Consider the following 22,356-nt stretch of genomic DNA (forward strand, 5'->3'; position numbering starts at 1 on the left):
AGTGCACACCCACCAGCTCTGACTGGGTTCGGTATCTCCGGCTGCTTCGTTTTGAGGGAGGTAAACCCAAGTACAAAATATTGCACTTTTGATTTGCGATTATCGCTTATAATTTTGTTTATTTGTTTTCATAATCAGCAATGCATATTATATGTCATGAAGAAGTGATAATTGTGTTTTAATTATGTTTGATTTTTTGGTTGCATGTGACCTTTAACAAGTACACTGGCTCGAACCCTTCCTCGCTTCTTCTTTATAACCCTGAGAAAATTATTTCTCAAAGCGAGCGATATCAGGGTGTTCACAGAGTACTGACCTACTCTCCCCCAAAATTTTCTTATAACGATACCTGAAAGAGTGTAAGAGTCGCAAGAGTGTGTAATTTGATACTCTGAGGTTGTGTTCTTGCTTCAAATGCTTTTTAAAAATGTTCAGCGACATGTATTTGTTTTCAGAATAGAGCTTGTTGATAGACTGCCTTACAAGGTTCTTTTGAAAGTTGTCCAAATGTTTTAATTTGTGTGATTTTGACACGACCCTACCGCCAGCATCACCCTCACAATGTTTGTGTTCCAGAACATTTGTCAGTACCCTTGCTGATACTCCTAAAGCTTTTGCTGCCCGCCTTACGGAATTTATTAATGGCATAAAATGGTTTGCCCTTTCGGCTTCAGCAGCACGAAAAAATGCGTACACTTTAATCATCAACTGTTTCCGTCAGCATTCAACTTCATTTTTCATCAGGCATGTGTATCCCGTGCGGCGAGATAGTGGCTGTTCCGATTCTGCAGTTTCACCCCGGCGCGACAGATAACAACTTTTGCGTTTTCAATGATGATAGTTTCTTAAACAACTTTTTTGGTGGAGTTCGGAAAATTTTCAAACATAAGAAAGCTGTTGGGTATTAGTAAATGATAAACACGTGTACTATTTATATTTATGTGGCAATTTTGTACAATGATCAAATTTGCAATTCATCAGTCCGTTTCTAACTCAAACGGACTGTAATACTGCTGACTGCCATGGCACTGCAAGGGAGACAACTCACATTTGCTGTCATTGAAAGTAAACTATTCCTAGGACAAAAGCAGACAAAAAGCACCAACCTGAGCACAGATGAGGCCAACAGCCTCCCCAGGGTGGGCATAGGCTCGGAGGACTTTCTGGTTGAATAACTTCTGGAAAGACTTGGCAGTTACATCCCCAGCACCTGGGATGGACTGATTTACCTGTAATGCAATGACCAGACTGAAGAACTGGATACATGGGGGACAGGATACACCCGATTCAGTTCCCTTACCTTACAGTTAGGCTGCTAACTTTGTCTTCTATCCAATGTCCAAATAGACGTCCCCCAAAATATACCTCTTCACAGCTCTTCAGATGTCAAATGTTTACGACACTCCCCTTCATTTCACAACCACCCCTTCCCTTCAAATGTCCCCTTCACAACCACGCACCCTCCAAATGTCCCTCCACGTCAAATGTCCCTACACAACCACCTCTCTCCTTTCAAATGTCCCCTTCACAACCACCCTTCCTTTCAAATGTCCCCTCCACAACCACACTTCCTCATCAAATGTCCCTCCACAACCACCTCTCCCCTTTCAAATGTCCCCTTCACAACCACCCCTTCCCTTCTAATGGCCCCTCCACAACCGTGCTTCCTCGTCAAATGTCCCCTTCACAACCACCCTCCCCTTCAAATGTCCCCTTCACAACCACCCCTTCCCTTCAAATGTCCCCTTCACAACCACCCCTCCCCTTCAAATGTCCCCTTCACAACCACCCCTCCCTTTGAAATGTCCCCTCCACAACCACACCTCCCCTTACAATGCTCAATTTACTTTGAAATATCTGAACCTATTACTTTTCACTTACCTCTATAAATTCTCTTATATCCAAATTCTCCCCTTAGAACTATCCCCCCAGTGTATCCCCACAAAGTAATCCAAATGAACCAACCTGGTCCAGCTGGTTATCACAGAAGGTGTTCACGGCCTCCTGAAGTTTCTCCGACATGACACTGGGGTGGAGGAGAGGCTGGTACTTGGACATCACTGGGGAAGGGCACCTGCTGATTCGCTGACCGTACCTGCACACAGTCAACACTCATGTAGATGCCAGCACAACCAGCATGTGTCACACATTAAGTTGAGGATAAAGGGAGTTTCAACAGCAATGTATGTCTGTGTCATACGCGTGAGTGTGTGTGTTTGCTTACATGCATGCATGTGTACTTGTCACAGTCACGCCTAGTGCCACTTTTAAAGTGTTAACTGATACCATGTCACAAAACTTTCACTGCACATCTCCCTTAGACAAGTGGGTGGTCCACAAATTTGAAAACAATCCAAACAAAAGTTTTCAAGTTATTGCTTGAACAAATTTTTCTGAGTTCTAATTTGCGGTTGAGCAAAAATGTCTTTATAAAGACAGATAGATGGATGATGGATGGATGGATGGGTTGATGGATGAATGGATGGATGGGTTGATGGATGGATGGATGGATGATGGATGGACGGACGGATGGACGGACGGATGGGTGGATGGGTTGATGGATGTGTTGATGGATGGGTTGATGGATGGATGATGGATTGATGGATGGATGGATGGATGGGTTGATGGATGGATGGATGGATGGATGGTTGGATGGATGGGTTGATGGATGAATGGATGGATGGTTGGATGGATGGATGGATGATGGATGGATGGTTGGATGGATGGGTTGATGGATGGATGGGTCGATTGATCATGGATGGATGGTTTGATGGATGGATGGATCGGTTGATGGATGATGGATGGATGGGTTGATGGATGGATGGGTTGATGGATGGATGGGTTGATGGATGATGGATGGATGGTTGGATGGACGGTTAGATGGATGGGTTGATGTTGATAAATGGATGGGTTGATGAATGAATGAATGGATGGATGGAAGGATGGATGGGTTGATGTAAGATGGAAAGGTTGATGGATGGAAGGGTTGATGGATGGATGGATGGAAGGTTGATGTAAGTTGATGGATGGAGTTGATGTTGATGGATGGATGGAAAGATGGAAGGGTTGATGGTGGAAGGATGGATGGATGGATGGGTTGATGTGGATGGATGGATGTATGGATGGAAGGGTTGATGTGATGGATGGATGGGATGCTTAAGATGGATGGATGATGGATGGAAGGGGTGGATGGATGGATGGCTGTAAAGATGGAAGGGTTGGAAGGATGGATGATGGATGGATGGATGGTTGGGTAAAGATGGAAGGATGGGTTGATGGATTGATGGATGGATGATAAAGATTGGGTTGATGTAAGAAGGATGGATGGATGGTTGGGTTGATGGATGGATGGGATGGATGGGTTGATGTAAGAAGGATGGCTGGGTGGATGGATGGATGATGGATGGAAGATGGATGGATGGGTTGATGGAAGAAGGATGGATGTATGGATGGAAGGATGGATGTAAATGGATGGATGGGTTGATGGAAGAAGGATGGATGATGGATGGAAGGGTTGATGTAAGAAGGATGGCTGTAAAGATGGAAGGGTTGATGTAAGAAGGATGGATGGGTTGATGTAAGAAGGATGGCTGTAAAGATGGAAGGGTTGATGTAAGAAGGATGGATGGGTTGATGTAAGAAGGATGGATGTAAAGATGGATGGAAGGGATGATGGAAGAAGGATGATGGATGATGGATGGATGGGTTGATGGATGAAGGATGGATGGGAAAGATGGAAGGGTTGATGTAAGAAGGATGGATGGGATTGATGAAGATGGATGGGTTGATGGAAGAATGGATGGATGGGATGAAAGATGGATGGATGGATGGATGGATGGAAGGATGGATGGATTGATGGAAGGGGAGGATGGCTGGAAAGATGGAAGGTTGATGGATGGATGGGAAAAAGATGGAAGGGTTGATGTTAGAAGGATGGCTGTAAAGATGGAAGGGTTGATGTAAGAAGGATGGATGGGTTGATGGAAGAAGGATGGCTGTAAAGATGGAAGGGTTGATGTAAGAAGGATGGATGGATTGATGGATTTGAAGGATGGATGGGTTGATGGAAGAGGATGGCTGTAAAGATGGAGGGGATGTAAGAAGGATGGATGGGTTGATGTAAGAAGGATGGATGTAAAGATGGAAGGGTTGATGTAAGAAGGATGGATGAAAGGAGGGTTGATGGATGGATGGATGGATGGAAAGATGGAAGGATTGATGATGGATGATGGGATGAATGGAAAGATGGATGGGTTGATGGAAGAAGGATGGATGTAAAGATGGAAGGGTTGATGTAAGAAGGATGGATGGGTTGATGTAAGAAGGATGGATGGATGGATGGTTGAGATGGATGGGATTGATGGGGTTGGATGATAAGAAGGATGGATGGAAATGGATGGATGGTTGATGGATGGATGGAGGGTTGATGATGAAGGATGGATTGATGGATGGATGGAAGATGTTGAATGGGTTGATTGATGGAAGATGATGAATGGGTGGATGGAAGAAGGATGGATGTAATGGATGGAAGGAGTTGATGGATAGGAAGGATGGATGGGTTGATGGATGGAGGTTGGATTGATGGATGGATGGATAGGATGGATGGATGGATGGATGATGGAAGGATGGATGGATGGATGGATGGATGGATGGATGGATGGGTTGATGGAGGGATGGATGGATTGATGGATGGATGGATGGGTTGATGGATGGATGGATGGATGGACAGAATTCCTTAGTTTAATGTTTCCTTGGTAACTACATACCCCCACCTTATTAGATAAGGGGTATAATAATTAGGGTCAATGTTAGAGTCACATGATCAAAGTATTCCAGCTCAAGAAAGCAACTGTACGTTGAATTCCAGCACCTAAGAAACCGTGTGATAAACACTGACATACTGCTCTCTCAGCCCCTACTGAAACCCTGAGATAAAGATTGACTCACAGGTCTCTCGTGTCCTCATCCAGTTCCCGCCATGCTGCCTCCAGCTTCACAGCAGCCATTGTCCGGCCTAAGCTGTTGACTGTCTTCAGGTCTGATGGTTCCACCAAATCTTCCATCACCTCGCTGCAGAAGTGCAGGAAGCCAGAGCTGCGCCCTTTCTGCTCTCCACCATGTTCCCGCTTCCATGATTTGATCTGTGACAGAACCCTGAGCCATTCAGAAAAACATACTGCTTCCACTACGTGTAATCTAACATAGTGGTGATACCATTTGTGAGTTCCATGATGGGATTAGAAGAACAGCCTGATTCCAGGTTAGATACCCAGTCCAGTGGGCTGCAGACAATGAGCAACTGACATAGTAAGGATTTATTTGTGGGATGATTCCACAACCAACTACAACAGCATACTAACTGGTTTATACTACTTTTATCTTGGCAACAGTACAAATTCTGTATACAATCCTAAATAAGGCCAGACCAATCTTATTTCTTGTTTTACGGATCCACTGGTATTATTTTTTTTTAATTTTCCCTGCTCAAAACATAAAACCCTTATATTTTTATTAGCCAAAAATGTACACTTACAAGAAATTTTTTATATATTGTTTTTGGCCCCTTTTCACACTTCATAAATTGCCAGAAGTTAAATAATTTTAATATTTAGAAGGAATATTACTTTGATGGTGATTTTATTTTATTCCCTCCTGCCTTTAGGTTTTCTGAGGACAAAAATCCGTAAAACAAGAAATAATATTGGTCTGGCCTAAAGAAGTTATAATTGTTCATTGCTGTTTTATCACACCAATTTTATAGCAAACGACACCTTTGTTCCCAGATTAACAAATATATACATGCAACATCTGTACATTATCACTTTCGATGTCCTACAGCTGCCTGTATATACAAGTATCCTTGAGGAAAACAGTGTTTGATAGCATGACGACACACGGTAAAACCAGGTCACACATCCTCATATAGTGTCAGCTACGCACCTTCTTGTTAAGTTTCCGTATTTTCTTCTTTATCTTATTATCCTCTACTTCTATCTCATCATGTGCGTGTCTGTTCAAGAGAAGGAAAGGAAACTGCTTTGGAGACAAAAATGGCGTCTTCGTCGCCTCCAAACCATCCTCCCCATAACAGAACTGGAAAAACAAAAACAATACTTAGCACAAACAAAGATATCACTTCCACGAAAATTCTTGCAATCTTGCCATTCACAGATGAAATGTGAAAGAGATATTTTACCAAACAAAAAGAACCCCTGCCTTGCCATAAATTATCTGGAAATAATCACGTGTCAACCAGATTATCCAGTGTCATATAATGTTAGTTCAACAATGTTTTAGTGGATTTCCAACTGTGATCACAAGATGTGTACCTGTACAACACTGTTATCGCTGTCCCTGACCGTCATGTCGTACGCCACTTGCACCCCCTCCAGATGTTTGATGATGCACCTCTGCAGGTAGCCACTACGACTTGTCTTCACAGCTGTGTCAACCAAACCCTGGAACAAATCAGTTACCATGGTTACCAGACACTTCACCTATATTTACTGTTTAATCTCATCTCTCAAATAACAATGTAATCATTACAAAACATTCAATGCATTGCCATACTGCCATAACACAAGTATCATATCAAAGTATTGTATTGATATACAATGATACAACTGTATACTAAGGTGACATATAAAATGAGTACAGTATGAGCATGAACAAACTGTAAAAGACATTCAATGTTTTACAGATTGATTTAATCCTACTAAAATGTTTGATCACTACATGTTAAGTGTCCCCCTGGCTTCCTCCCGCACTTCTTTGTTCACTGACCTCCCTCCATTAAAGAAGTATTTCTGGGCACTCATGCTCATCAAGAACCTCCCAGCCACACAGACCCTGCCTTTTCACCTCCTTCCCTGAAAGAAGTACTCCAGGTCATAGATGCCCATTAAGAACCTCACCGCCTGCCTGTCAAGAACCTCCCACTTACAAAGTCCCCTGTGCACTCACCTCTCTCCCTGCCATACAATGGAAGAAGTACTCCGGGGCTTTGATGCCAGTCAAGAACCTCCCAGCCACGAAACCCCCTGCCCGAGGTGCAGTATCGTACGGCAGGAAGGATGGCAATGACCTCCCACTGATCATCAAAGGGGGTCGCCGACCTTCAAGCTCAATCTGCCCAAGCAGACATGAGATCTGCATGCAGTTCACCTTCAAGGCAAAGAGATCATATTAGTGACAAACATGGATCAGGAACTAAAGACTTAACCATCTGGTAAAGACGGTGGAATAAACCAAGAAATAAATGAAGATCCAAGTCAAATGGCTACTTTCCCTGGACGTTGTGGGGTACTTAGTGGTCAAAATGTTCACTCATCACACCGAAGACCCAGGCTCGATTCCCTACATGAGAACAATGTGTAAAGCCAACTTCTGGTGTCAAATACCATGATATTGCTGAAATACTGCTAAAGGACCTACTATGGAGCTTACATTACTGACAATAATTGCAAAACAATTAAAATTAAATTACTCCTCATTTACAACATTTTGTGAGCAGATCCATAACCATGGTAACTGAAACAACGCTGGCAGCCGCCTACCGTGGATCCCTTGGCTCCAGCCTCCACCATCAGCTGCAGGTTGTTGTCCGGGAACGCCTTGTGGAGACCTTGTGGAATACAGGCCCTAAACACACACAAGCAGTCCTGCATCAAACACTACAGTATGGAGGATGTATATCCTGGAAGACCAGATGAGCTACCTGTGTAAGTCCTACTTCCAAAGTGAGCGAGCAATGTGTAAATAATCCAGACCTTCTTTTTACATTTAGATTTCATCCATATATTTTCTATAAATGAGATGATAGCTTCAGTAGAGACTATCTTCAATTTACAAAATCAAAATAAAACAAAATTAAAAATGCTTCTCTGTTGAACATACTATCATTTTTAAGATTTTGTAACTTATTAACCTACCTTCAACCAACTTTTGTGTGTGTAATCTTCATAAAATGCATAAAACCTGGTTGTATATACTGACTTTTAACTCTTACATGGTGTTCAATTCAAGCTGTGCCAAGAATGTAATTTCACCTGAAATGGGCCCCTTTGAGGTCAAGACTTGTGACTTTCGGTGCAACATGATTGGTTATTGTGATAACATATTCTGAATGATATGTTTACTGTATATTTACTAAAACTGGTTGTGAATACTGACTTCGTGTTAAAATCAAGCTGTGCCCAAAATTTGACCCAAAACGGGCCCCTGTGATTTTTAGTGCGACATAATTGGTTATCATAAGTACATGTTGTAAAATTAACCTATAGTTCATATTTGCAAAGAAAGTTTTGAATAATGAGTTTTAGGTAAACAATTGGTAAATATGTGAATTAATTGAAGTCCACAATGTATTGCAACCCAAATTGGGCCCCTTGAAGATGAAGCCTTGAGATTGATATTGACATTTTTTTTCATCATGAATACCTGTTGTAAAACTGATGTTATTTGTATATTAATAAAATGACAGTTGTAAATAAGTCATTATAGCACACTGATACTTCAGTCCTTGTTATTTTTCGTGGGAACTGATAAAACCCATTTTGGGCCCCTCTGCATTGAAATTATGGCCTCAGATCATTTAAAAAATAGCTTTTTTATGCAAAGGTATTTTGTCTCCAAACAAATAACATGTGTTTAGTCAATTCAACCCTCATCACATTCGCTCGCTCTTTCGTTAATTTGTTCGTTCATTCCTTCCTTCCTTCCTCCATTCATTCATTCCTACCTTACAATATCATTCTGCACACGATCAGTCTGTATCTTAGTGGCCAAGTCCTGCTCCTGTAGGCCACGATCATCCAACTCAAAATGTGCATCTTTCATACTGTCATTCAGGGCCTTGTCTGAGATGTCCTCATCCAGGTTGAGGGCCCTGATGACAGCCTCCCTGCCACATGCTGGAGACTTCTTGATTATCTTCTCTCGTCTCTTATCAGCCTAGGGGATTGCAGATATATATTTGCATAGGTTGTTTAACATCACTCTTTCTAATATTGCACTTTTATTGTTAACTATTTAGTTCCACAAATTATTCTGACTCAGCCTGGTTAACAGTCCATTTCAATACAGGAACCAGAAGCAGTTCCGAGGATGCATGTTGATCAACTGATTGATTGGTGCTTAACGCCGTACTCAGCAATATTCCAGCTATCTCGCGGCGGTCTGCATATAATCGAGTCTGGACTAGACAATCCATTGATTAACAGCATGATCATCGATCTACACAGTTGGGATACAATGGCATGTGTCAGCCAAGTCAGCGAGTCCGACCACCCAATCCCGTTAGTCGCCTCTTGTGACAAGCATGGTTACTGAAGACCAATTCTAACCCGGATGTCCACGGGTGTCGAAGATGTATGTAATTAGGTCATGGTGAGAAGACAAAGAGCAGGAACATATAAACCTGCGTGATTAACATAGCCTGTACAATTATTGTTTTGGTCACACAAACCAGTGATCTATATTATGAGCAAAGGTCCAAGACATGGGGTATGATGACACGCCATTACCTAGAAACCATTCCTGATAAAGCCCGGTGATTGAGCGGGTTAGGCGTATGACTTTGTTTGCTGGCGATTAGGTGTGTGACGCTAAGGTTGTGGGTTCAAATCCTGGATGGGTTTCAACCCAACAAAACTACTAGAATCTGTACTTTACGAAGAAAGTGTAATCCCAAAAATAACTATGCTGCATCCCTTACCACCAATTTCATTAAGTCTCCTCAAATGACAAGCATTGGATACAGTGGACCAAATCTAACCAGGAATCGCCTTCATGGGTCTCACACACGACACGACAAAATAGATTTCTCAATATGGCTGCTGTGGTGGTTCTCTTTAAAATCTGATATAAACCTCTAAGAACAAATTTGAGTGTCATGATTGGTAGCAATAGTATAGCATTTAAGTTTCAGGGTCATTGGTCTAACGGTAAGATGTTTCAGACAGATGATGCCTGAATAACAGAGATGATATATTCCAGTGTTAAATTGACTTCTGCTACATTAAGTTCCTATCAGCAGGAGAAAATGGAAACAACATACATACTTAAAGGAGTACATATAAAAATAATTGAGCAGCCGTCTTAGCCATTCGGGCATGACATACAATCAAAACAGTCAATTAAAAACAAGCACTTGTACACTCAAAGTTCCAATATAAGGGGTGTCCAGGTTCCTCTGGTATCAGAATCCTTGTATTTTCCTTTAGCCATGACAAATACTCTTGGCTTAATTTCAAACACAACATTGATAGCCATGAAAAGAACAGATGTATCATGTTCTCACCTCTGGTTTGACGAGGATGTCCTCCACTCCCAGTGTGAAGCCTCGCTGCTGCAGGAACACCCGAAACAGCTTCCCCAGACAGCTCAGCAGCTTCCCCGCCACTTGGCCTCCGTACAGCTGCAACAAACAATGTTCATTGACTTACACTGACTCTTCACGATCTCACCTGACTAGTGGTAGTCCGATTAATTGAAATAATCTAAGATTGGTGGCAGTGACTAAACGACCAAGCAATCGAACATGTTTTCTCATAATCGAACACCACCAATCTTGGAACACTTGTTTGCATTAACAATATGTTTCACAAGGCTGGTTTTGTCTGTGTCATTAAATTTACATTTCATAAGCACTACATGTACAAGCTCGTTCCAAGTCATGATTGAATTTATCTTAAAGAATCCAGGAAATATGTGTTCCTAACATACTAATCATCATTTAAATATGCAAAATTTGCAAATGGACTTTATGCAATTTGAAAAAAACAACAAATTACTACATGTTTTTCTTTATTTTTTGTGCATTAACAAAAATAACAGGAACATTTGATAAATGACACTAACCAATTATTTTCGATGATTGATCGGTTGTAATGGACCAATCATCAATTATTAGATTTTAACCAATTCCCAGCACTACACCTGACACACTCATCTGAGCGAGTGTAGTTTTACACCGCTTTTAGCAATATTCCATCAATATCGCGGCGGAGGATACAAGAAATGGGCTTCACACATTGTACCCATGTGGTGAATCGAACCCGTGTCATCGGCGTGACCCCACTCATCTGACAATTTGACGCACAAGTTTGATACATCAAAACAACAGGTTTGTTTGTTGACCTGTGCTGCTCCCAGCAAAATTCCAGCCATATAATAACATCATATAAAGCCAAGATCAGACAAACTGGTGATTAATATCATGATAACTAAACATATGTCAGGTATTTTTGTGCTTGTTGTATAACGCTGCACTCGGCAATATTCCAGCAATATGGCATCAGTCTGTAAATAGTTGAGTCTGGAACAGGAATCCAGTGATCAACATCATGAGCATTGATCAACTTAGCCGGGATACATTGACACGTATCAACCTCCTGATCCTGCTAGTAGCCTTTTACAACAAGCATGGATTGTTGAAGACACAACAGTCAGAATGCAGTAACATGCTATCAACCAAATCAATAAGTCTGACCACACAATACACATGATCCTTTGATCACAGTTTTCATCACCAAAGATCAGATATAGCATGACCTCATAAGTCAGGACAAAGAGTTAAAACTGGTGTACATTTGGCCTACTTCTTATTGCTGACAACGTGGCCTGATTATGCATACCTCATAGCAGCAGTGGACCATGCCGTAACTAGTAGGGCCATAGTGGGCCTTGTCCAGGACGCCCTGCAACAGCTCCCCATCTCGGAAGACCACTGTCCCCTTCCCCATGTTGTCCAGCTTGTTCAGTCCACTTGAAGACCAGTTCTGCAGGAAATATAGTGATGAAGTATTAACATTACAGGCAAATATTTTATGGTAACCGAATGGTTTTTCAGAAATCAACTATTAATGGCGAGTTCTGGGGTACTTCAAGTTTGCTGTATTGGATTCCTGGTGCTCAACAATGGATATATAACAAAAGCCCCATGACTTGAATTTTTAATTCAGAAATCTGATAAGATTATCACAAAGACAACATAAGCGTGATGTCCACACCTCTGGTTTGATGTTTGTTTGTTTGTTGTTTATCGATGCATTCAGCAATATTCCAGCTTCATGGCGGTGGCCTATAAATAATCTTGGGACCAGACAATTCAGTGATCAACATCATAAGCATTGATGTACACATTTAGGATACAAATGACATGTGTCAACCTAGTCAGCAAGCCTGACCACCCGATCCCATTAGTGCCTCTTACGACAAGCATGGGTTGTTGAAGACCAATTCTAACCCAGATCTTCACAGGTGTGGTTTGATGAGAACATCGTCAACACTCAGGTATTTGGGACCTCTTCATTGAAATGGTTAAAAAGCAACAAATTGTTAATCACAAATGACAGACATGTCAGGAAAGTTCTTTCGCGTACCTTTTCTGGTATTTTCGACTTGCCCTCCAGGTTGAGGGGCTTTCTGTGAGGTGGGATGACATTCAGGAGGACAGATGATAACAACTGAAGAACAAGAAGAGAGAGGAATGGTACTCCACAAACAGAAATATTCACATCATACCACAGGGCCCCGTTTCACAAAGTGATTATGGTGCTATGACTGTTCTGCCTCCCACACTTCAGGGGCGGTGGGGTAGCCTGGTGGATAAACCATTAGCTCATCTCACCGAAGACCAGGCTCAACTCACCACAGGTACAATGCGTGAAGCCCATTTCTGGTGTCCAATGCTGCGATATTGCTGGAAGATTGCGAAATGCAGCATAAAACTGTACTCGATCAGTCACTCACTCCCAGTACTAATAAAACTTATTTCAATGATATCCGTACCCCTACCACTAACATCAGCCTCTTTCATGGAAACCCTGCCTGTAGTTTCACAATATTGTAATTACAACCAATCTCACCTGTTTTCCCGACCACATTGGGTATGGTTTTACAATGGCTGGAGGAAGGCTTTTTACGCGCCCAGGAACATTTGTGAGTGAAGAAAACAGGAGCTGAAAGTAGTCCGCCCTGCAGAGAATGAAAACAAGATTCCTATAACTATAATCATGGCAATATGGACTCTTTGTCAATAGAGTAGAGCGCAGTCATGAAATGTTTTACCCTAGAGGATCAATTCCCCAACAATATTGATGAAAGGCTGCATGTTGTTAAATTTTGGGTGAATGAAGTTCGTTGAGAGAATTTGGAAGATGATACCCTACTCTGCTTGACCAACCAACGCCACCATTAATGCTATCCACAACCTGGCATAGAACAAGCAGTTGTCACTGAGGTGACATAATCCCCCGCCTCAAATTTAGCTAAACCTGTAGAGGTTTCCAATTCTTTGAAGAGAATCATCCTTGGGGTACATATATGCATTTTCGGCGGCTGAAAATGTCATGTGACAGTTGTATCAATGTTTTAATAAAAATATTGTACAATAAATAAAGTCTTTTTTATCTATTATACGGCCCCCACCACATGGAGTTACCTCCCTGCTACGCATGCGCAGTCAACCAGGTAAGCACCTAGGCCCGTATCATCATTCCTTCTGCTGAATGAATCAGTGAACAGAATTGTGGGGAGGTGGGTGGCCCTACCCCAAGGACGATTCTCTTCAAAGAATTGGAAACCACTACAGCTTTAGGCAATTATTTTTCATAAAGATCGTCCTTTGGGTACATATATGCATTAACTCAGACTCCCAAAGACCGGAGGCTAGGGAGGAGGGAATTCTGTCAAAGTACACATAAATAACGATCGTTAGGAAGAATGTAACAGACGCCACAACACTCACCTGTCACGTGTCCCGAAGCTTCCGCGAGAGGCATGATGGGAGGGTAACCGACAGGGAGGAAATTACTAAGATCCGACCTCATAGGTTAAGCAAGGCAATTCGCACACAGTGTGAAAGTGAAAAAAAACCCGCCCACATCGTGAATCTATTATAAGAGCACCGTAAGGGGGAAACCTAACTCACAACCGACCATAATCTCCTGAGAGAATCGAAAGGAGTTAAATATGATAACAGCGGATATATCAATGATACACAATTGAAAGCAGCGTCAACTGTCGAGATAACCAAGTCTCACTCGGTCAGGGTGGCAGGACACTGTCCACTGGAGAGAACAGAACTGCCAAAACGCGCACGATCACGTGAACGTGTATCGAGCTGATAGTGCCTGATAAAAGTGCTAGGCAGAGCAGATCTCTTCAATGGGCAGTGCCGATGCAAAAGCCTTTGACGTGGCCACTGCCCTGACCGAGTGAGCCTTCAACCCCTCAGGGGGAGGTTTGCCCTTAGCCTGATAAGCAGCACAAATGACCGATACAAGCCTGCGTGATAGGGTCTGTTTGCAAGCCGGCATACCAGCCTTCCCGCCACCGTAACAGCAGAACAGATGGGTACCCGTACGGATCCCTTGTGTTCGTTTGATATAGACCTTGAGAGTCTTACGGACATCCAACAGGTGAGTGCTCGTTGCAGAGGTCCCCGATGTGGAAGGCTGGGTAAGAGTGGGAAGTTCAATAGGAGCTGTCACATGGAAAGCGTGATCGATCTTCGGACAGTAAGTATCCGGGGAGGCGAAGACTGACACGATCTGGATGGAACACAGTCAGCGCCGGGTCTGCCGATATAGCATGTAAGTCGCCGACCCTTCGCCCAGATGTTACCGCCACCAGAAATACGGCCTTCCAACAGCTCAATGGAAATAGCCATAGACGTGAGAACGTAGGACCGGACAGCCAATCTAGCACGATTGACAAATCCCAAGGTGGGCTGGTGCGCCTGACAGCAGGTCGAACCCGATCCACGCCAGCTAAAAAGCGCTGCATAAGAGGGTGCTGCCCCAGAAGTGCACCATCGACAGGGGTGTGGAAAATGGAAATAGTGGTGGAGTAGCCACGAATGGTCGAAGCCGCCAAGCCTTCTTCCAAACGAGCTTGCAAAAACTCCCATACTCGGACTAAATCCGCAGAAAAGGGATCAGCAATCCCCCTATCTGAACACTAGCGCTCATAGCGGGACCACCTATCGTCATATTGAACGTTTGTCGAATCCTGCCTAGAAGCCAGAATTGTGTCTGCAACTGCTGCAGGAATTCCGCATGCTTCGAGGCTAGACCTGACAGAGGCCAAGCCACCCACTGCCATTCTGAGTCAGAATGTCCGGTCGCAAAGGTAATAGAACAGGAGGCTGAGCCAGAAACCTGAGAATTACCAGAAACCAGCTCTGTGACGGCCATAGTGGTGCCAGCAGCACAAGTAGCCGAGCTGGCTGGGTGGACAGCTGGGAGAAGACCCGGGGAATGAGTGGTAGAGGCGAGAACGCCCACAGCACCTTGCCCGTCCAATCCAGCAGGAAGGCGTCGGAAGCCAACGCCCTCTGGTCCGGTATTCGAGAGCAGAACACGGGTATCTGATTCGTACCGCCGGACGCAAACAGATCCACCTGGAACGATCCATACAACTGGGAGATATCTGCCGGTCGAGCATCCACTCGTGCGGGGCCAGGATCCGGCGAGAGAGAGCGTCTGCTCGCGCATTCTCCAGCCCCGGGAGATAAACAGGAAGCACCTGACAGTCGCACTGGTCGCACCAGATGAGAAATTCCCACGTCTCCCGAAGGAGCGCTAGGGACACCGTCGCCTTGCTTCAGGATGTATGTCATGGCCGTACAGTTGTCCAACTGAAGACGAACCACCTGGCCCCGAAAATGCTCTCGGAAGCGTTCGAAAACCAACCGCACAGCTCTTAGTTTTGACCTCGCCCTGAGAAAAACCAAGTCCTGGGTGGGTACCAGGTCGGATTTCTTGAGGTTTATGATCCACCCCAGTCGAATTAGAATGTCTATCACCGTGTGGGTAGAATCTAGGCTCGCTGGCTGAGTTAGAGCGCTAAGCAACCAGTCGTCGAGGTAAGGGTAACAACGCCTTCCTTGCGAGGGTAGCCGGCACTAACATGAGCTTGGTGAACACCCTGGGGGCAGTGGATATGCCGAAGGGGAGCACCGTGAATTGGTAATACATCCCGTCGCAAGAGAAACGGAGGTACTGCTTGAACGATGGATGAATTGGCACATGTAGATACACATCCTTTAGGTCTATCGACGTAAGCCAATCGCTGGGCTGAACAGAGGAGATCACTGAGCGAAGTGTCTCCATCTTGAAGGATTGAACCTCTAGCATGCGATTCAAACCCTTGAGGTTGAGAATGGGACGGAACCCGCCATCCTTCTTCGGAACGAGGAAGTACGTGGAACTTCGTCTCGCCTGAACTTTGTCTCGCCATATATCTGCCTTGACCGGACATGACGGCACCGGAGTGCGACGTATGCCGGTGAACTCTGGCGGGCCTCGCTTCCACAGTGGTAGATGGCTGACACTGACAGTGGATAGCACCCAAGTGTTGCTGGTAGCCTTCGCCCACTCCGGCAGGAATAGAGAGAGGCGGCCCCCACTGGGACGTGTGGTAAGAGGGCGTGAGTGGTCCCCTGCAGTTGAACTGACTGGGACGGACCCACGGAGACAGCCTGCTGGTTTAACGGGAGGTCGGGGCAGACCCCCCGGGACCGCGAAAATGCTGCTGGGAGCCAGGCGAAGAGGACTGCTCCTTGCCCTTACCTTTGGCGGGACGGCTCCTCCTCCTTCCCCTGCCCAGCGGCCGAAGCCAGCCGGCAGACTCGGGCGTAGGCTGCGCACCCCAGAGGAGGAACCCGCTACGGGAGCGAGAAACCCGCGGTTGCTCCAACAAGGCCTTAGAGTCCTTGAAGGAAGAAGCTGCTGCAGAAGCCTCCTGAATGACCTGCTGTGCCCCCAGAAACAACATCGCTCCCAGCCGAAACGGAAGGGCCAGCAAGGTCTGCTGTGTCGCTGCCGAATAACGGGAGGTAGACAGCCACGGCTTGCGCATCCCCATGACTGTGCACATCACCGTAGACGTGGCAGATCGCAAAGAGTCTAGCGTCAGGTGGGCCCTTCTTCCTCCAGAGCCAAGTTTGGATAGAGGAAAGGTAGGCTTCGTGGACCACCACCCGCACCTGCTGCATGGCATTCTGGTAGACTTCCTCGTAAGTCCGGTATGCCTGCTGCAGGGGGGCAACGCTAGGGCAATCGGTGGAACTAACCGCCCTTGCTTAGCAGCCAGGGCTGCACCTGAGGAAGCCGAGCCTCCCCCGAGGGCGACCGAAGTGAACACGCACTCGTCAACCACCGGCACAAAGAACAGAGAATCATCCCCCAGCTGGTACCTCTTAACGAGTTCGGGTAAATCGAACGGTTCTTGAGATATCTCGCTGACAAGGGTAAAAGGTATAAGTTCCCTTGTGACCTTGAAATGAAGGTCAAGGTCACCTAATCTAACTGGGACCTTTTGCATACTGTGATGAAGCTAGGTACCAAGTATGAAAAGAATCTAGTCAACGGTTGTTAAGATATTCCAATTCGTACATATGTACGGACGGAGCCTAATAAGTGCGAAGTGGGGGATAATAAGTGCATTACACACCATGACTGAGAGACGCCACTGGCTGTTTACATGGTCATATGGAAATGATTCTTGTAGAACGTCTTTATATGCCAAAGGATTGCGATCAAAGGGTCCCTACAATGATATCAGATGAAATGAAGGCCACATTAGTCAATGTCCTGTGAAATCTCAACCCAGAAGATTTTCATTTGAGTTGGTTGGTTTGGTTGGTTGGTTGTTTAACGCTGCACTCAGCAATATTTCAGCTATATGGTGGAGGTCTCTATATAATCAAGTCTATTCATATTATCATTGCAATATGGACTCTTTGTCAATAGCGTATAGCGCAGCTATATGGCAGAGGTCTGTATATAATCAAGTCTGGACCAGACAATCCAGTGATCAACATCATGGGCACTGATCAATGCAATTGGGATATGAATACGTGTCAACGAAGTCAGCGAGCCTGACCACCCGATCCTGTTAGTCGTCTCTTATGACAAGCATGGGTTACTAAAGACCAATTCTAACCCGGATCTTCACTGATCTTTCATTCTAGTGTCACGCCAGATTACGAGACCTGAATTTATCATTATGATTTTGAGGGTAGACAAGAATCCAGGAGTCAAAACACTTCAGGTCTCCCAAAATCAACCACTTTAACAAAGCATCCAGATCCACTATGAAAGTTTTGGCCCTCTTTTAGGACACCAAAAGCACAATACACAACAATTTACCACAGGAAAAAACATGAAAGGTCAACTTATTGAACATTCTCTTCCCACAGAGGTTACTCAAGTCATATCATCCCACGTAACCTCTGTTCTAATACGGCCATATTTCCTGGTTCTCGTAAAATCCCTGGCAGCAAAAATATCGCAACTAGAATTATCTCCCTTCCTTCTATCCAATCAGAACACGTGTTACATCGACTTAGATACAATATGGCGGCCGCCATCGAGTTAGTTGATCAAAAAGGGAAGGATAGATTCAGTATTTCATGTTTAACTGAAAATCAGAAACTAGCAATAGAAAGTGGGGCCACAAATATCAGTCCTCTGCCGATGACTTACATTAATGTGACACACAAGACCAGAGGTTATGGTGGGGAGATGTGACTTGAGTAACCTCTGTGGGAAGAGAATGCTTACTGAAATGATGGGGCAAGTCTACAAAAAGTAAGCAAGTGAACTTGAAACATGATTACAGCTCACAACAATATTTCAGTTCTACATATGCCAGGCCCTAGGTTTCAGTTTGGTCAGATGCATTCAAAGCTCTCTGGTACACAGGAGACACGTTTGTCAGTAGATTAACTCTGCCTACTTGTCAAAGAATCTGCCCCTGACTGTGAGAGACACTCCTGACACCATGTGATCTTGAATGAGTCCTGCCAGGGGAGTGCCGTCTTTGGGAACCAGATACTGATTGTCTGTTGCAGCTGCAAATACAAGCAGGGATTTACATGGAGTCCTGTATTTGAGGGTGCCTGGGACTCATACTCTTAATTTTCAGGGGTCCTGGACTACAAAATGGGGTCCCAGACACTTAAATATTAGTATTAATACTGTTATTGCATTGTGTATCATGATCATCACACTGTTACAGTAATTAAATTGCAAATAACACCATAACCCAGCTAGTAGTAACTCAGTGATAACTTATTGTCACTTGATTGGAATTTTTACAAAAACGTATTTGGACTTTTCCTGAGTCCCTGTGGACACGCTGATAAATTTTGTTGCGTCCATTGTCATTTTTTATGCATGTAGGACGCAGGAATTCACGTCCTGCAAATCCCTGTACAAGGTATCAGTCACTCAAAGAGCCAGAGAGTAAAGGTTCGAAATGCCTTACAGCATTATTCCAACTAATAAATGATTAATGTTAGTGTGAAGCACATTACTTTAGTCTTGCATTTTAAGATATTAGATGACTTTTGTTTAAACTGATCAAGTGGTTTGCTATGGGAGCTATAAAGCGTTGATCAAATTTCATTTGTTTCTCACTTTTCATTTGTAAATACTGAAAAGCAGTTATTTAAAAGATATATCCTTGGAGTGGGAAACTGTCATATAATGCTACTGGTAACATACCCAGTGCCATTGCCTCTGATCTAGCCAGTTCACTCTGAGGCAAATGAGCATTCATTTCATCTCCATCAAAGTCAGCATTGTATGCCTTGCAGTTGGCGTAGTGGAGACGGAGTGTTTTCTGGCCAGGAAGAACTCGCACCTGAATATAAGGAATCCATACTGTCAATAAGTTTCCTCCTGTATATGCATCACTATCAGGGTATATGGAGTCTGGACCAGATAATCCAGTGATTAACAGCATGAGCATCGATCTAAACTAGGATACGATGACATGTGTCAACCAAGTCAGCGAGCCTGACCACCCGATCCCGTTAGTCACCTCCTATGACAAGCATGGGTTGCCGAAGACCAATTCTAACCTGGATCTTCACGGTAAGTTGGTTAATGAGTCAGGAGAAACGAAACAGTGGTTGAAAGCATGAGCAACGCTCTATCAAGTCTGGAGGCAATGACATGGTCAGGTCACATATTTTGAACACCAAAATCCCATTAACTGTTCCAAGTTTCAAAACAGGAATTACATAATTACATATTTACACCTGTCTGTACATATAATTGGTTGGTTTGTTGTTCAACGCTGCACTCAGCAATATTCCAGTTATATGACGGCTGTCTGTAAATAATCAGGTCTGGACCAGACAATCCAGTGATCAACAGCATGAGCATCCATCTTTCTAAGATGCCTAGCGGTTAGAACAATCGAAAAAAAAATACATTATCAGACAATAAAGGTATAGTTTTTTGATGACGTAACAATTGAATGACGTTATCCCGTCACTGCGCCATTCTAGTGTGCCCCCTCGTAATCGAACCATTTTACATTACGTCACAATGTAAGCGACGTCACGATGCATGTCAGTTGTCATCGCCTCGTACGGCCTCCTACAGTAAACTTGGTTTGCTGTTGCTTCACGCAGCTAACATCACTGGTGGAAACATTACGTTTATGTTTTACGACGGTTAAAATGTGTCATTTCGACTCACAAGTTTTCAGCGACACGGTAACGTTCGTAATGTTTACATTCCCACAATGCAATTGTGGAATGTCGCTTGACTACTCAACTTCCTCTGGATGTACTGATCTAAACTTACGCTGGTAGTAGAAATGCAACGTTCATATTGCCCCATATGGTTTACGTTAATGACAGATGTAATTAAAATAATTCAGAGAAGATATTTAATCCGAACGTAAACCGTCATCAAACTGTTATCATTTGTTTTTTTCTGGTAACGTTCGTCTTAACGTAGGGGGCAGACACATCAATAGAACAGCGCGCCAGTTAGCCCTGTGCGAGGATTCTTAATTTAGGTCACCGACACCGTCGTTTGTTTTCTGCCTTAAATTAATCGTAATTATCTTTAGAAAGTATTAAATTTGGCATCCTCGTGCTTTAACTATAATAGTTCAGGGCAAAAGTGTGTTTTATTACACTATACATGGTGGTAGGGCGAAGTGTATTTCTTTTCTAAGATGCCAAATTTAATACTTTCTAAAGATAATTACGATGTGTTAATTAACCGATATACTTTCTCTTCTGAACTATTATAACGTTAAAGCACTCGGACGCAAGCGTCCTCGTGCTTTAACTATAATAGTTCAGGGCAAAAGTGTGTTTTATTACACTATACATGGTGGTAGAGCGAAGTGTATTTCTTAAACACAATGACAAGCATGGGTTCTTAACACATAACAGTAATAAAATAATATTAAAAGAGCTGCCGGACATTCTATTATTGTCTATCTGCCTCTCTGTTCAGTATGTGATACACTGTAGTTGAGGCAGTATAGACTTCAGTACATCACGATCCTCCTCGTACCCTGTGGGCTTGTATACTGGGCCGATGGAGTGTCGGCTGACGGTTCAGCAACATGTAGTCCCCATTCTTCAGATGCCTGTACACCTGCAACGACACCAGTGATATATTTAATTGATAAGTGAATGAATGATCTACCACAAAGATTTTGAAAGGCATAGTACTATTTCTAAAGACGACTTAAAACTGAGAATTGTGCTGATACTATTCCTGTACCCCTAATATTGACTTCCCCACCCTACAATGAGAGCTCACTCTCCTGGGTCCATCAGCCTTGTGTTTCTCTTCCTGTGTACTGACATAATCCCACAACCCTTACACTTACATCCCAACCTCAAATGTTGACATTCACAATCTTGGGTTCCATCAGTCTAGGGCTGATCTACCTTGGTACTGACACATTGCCCCATCCCACATACAGACACCCCATCCCCTAAGGTACACTCACAATCTCGGGTTCCATCAGACCACGGCTGATCTACCTTGGTACTGACATATTTCCCCAACCCACATACAGACACCCCACCCCCTAAGGTTCACTCACAATCTTGGGTTCCATCAGACCCAAGATCTACCTGGTACTGACATATTGCCCCATAAAGACCCACATACAGACACCCCACCCGTAAGGTTCACTCACAATCTTGGGTTCCATCAGACCCAAGATCTACCTTGGTACTGACATATTGCCCCACCCCACATACAGACACCCCATCCCCTAAGGTTCACTCACAATCTTGGGTTCCATCAGACCAAGATCTACCTTGGGTACTGACATATTGCCCCACACCCCACATACAGACACCCCACCCGTAAGGTTCACTCACAATCTTGGGTTCCATCAGACTAGGGCTGATCTACCTGGAGTACTGACATATTGCCCCACCCCACATACAGACACCCCACCACTATCTTTGGGTTCCATCAGACCCCAAGAAGGTTCACTCACTATCTTGGGTTCCATCAGACTACCAGGGCTGATCTACCTGGAGTACTGACATATTGCCCCACCCCACATACAGAC

At 44.0% G+C, this 22,356-nt stretch overlaps 1 protein-coding gene across 1 annotated transcript in view; it reads right to left on the bottom strand.

Annotated features, from left to right (window-relative positions):
- LOC124285866 (DNA-directed RNA polymerase I subunit RPA1-like) overlaps positions 1-22,356 on the bottom strand; it is a 69,345-nt gene that overhangs the window by 9,353 nt on the left and 37,636 nt on the right. The window contains exons 11-25 of the mRNA XM_046722145.1: positions 21,336-21,419; positions 19,518-19,656; positions 18,748-18,862; positions 12,870-12,978; positions 12,384-12,467; positions 11,637-11,780; positions 10,301-10,417; positions 8,741-8,952; positions 7,557-7,641; positions 6,964-7,164; positions 6,330-6,458; positions 5,941-6,093; positions 4,948-5,141; positions 1,966-2,095; positions 1,107-1,229 (exon numbers count right to left, since the gene is read on the bottom strand). Of these exons, the coding sequence (XP_046578101.1) occupies positions 1,107-1,229; positions 1,966-2,095; positions 4,948-5,141; positions 5,941-6,093; positions 6,330-6,458; positions 6,964-7,164; positions 7,557-7,641; positions 8,741-8,952; positions 10,301-10,417; positions 11,637-11,780; positions 12,384-12,467; positions 12,870-12,978; positions 18,748-18,862; positions 19,518-19,656; positions 21,336-21,419 (2,019 nt within the window). The remainder of the gene's footprint in view (positions 1-1,106; positions 1,230-1,965; positions 2,096-4,947; positions 5,142-5,940; positions 6,094-6,329; positions 6,459-6,963; positions 7,165-7,556; positions 7,642-8,740; positions 8,953-10,300; positions 10,418-11,636; positions 11,781-12,383; positions 12,468-12,869; positions 12,979-18,747; positions 18,863-19,517; positions 19,657-21,335; positions 21,420-22,356) is intronic.

The sequence above is a fragment of the Haliotis rubra genome, unplaced genomic scaffold, assembly GCF_003918875.1.
Source record: "Haliotis rubra isolate DU_JTF1 unplaced genomic scaffold, ASM391887v1 Scf37, whole genome shotgun sequence".
NCBI lineage: Eukaryota > Metazoa > Mollusca > Gastropoda > Lepetellida > Haliotidae > Haliotis > Haliotis rubra.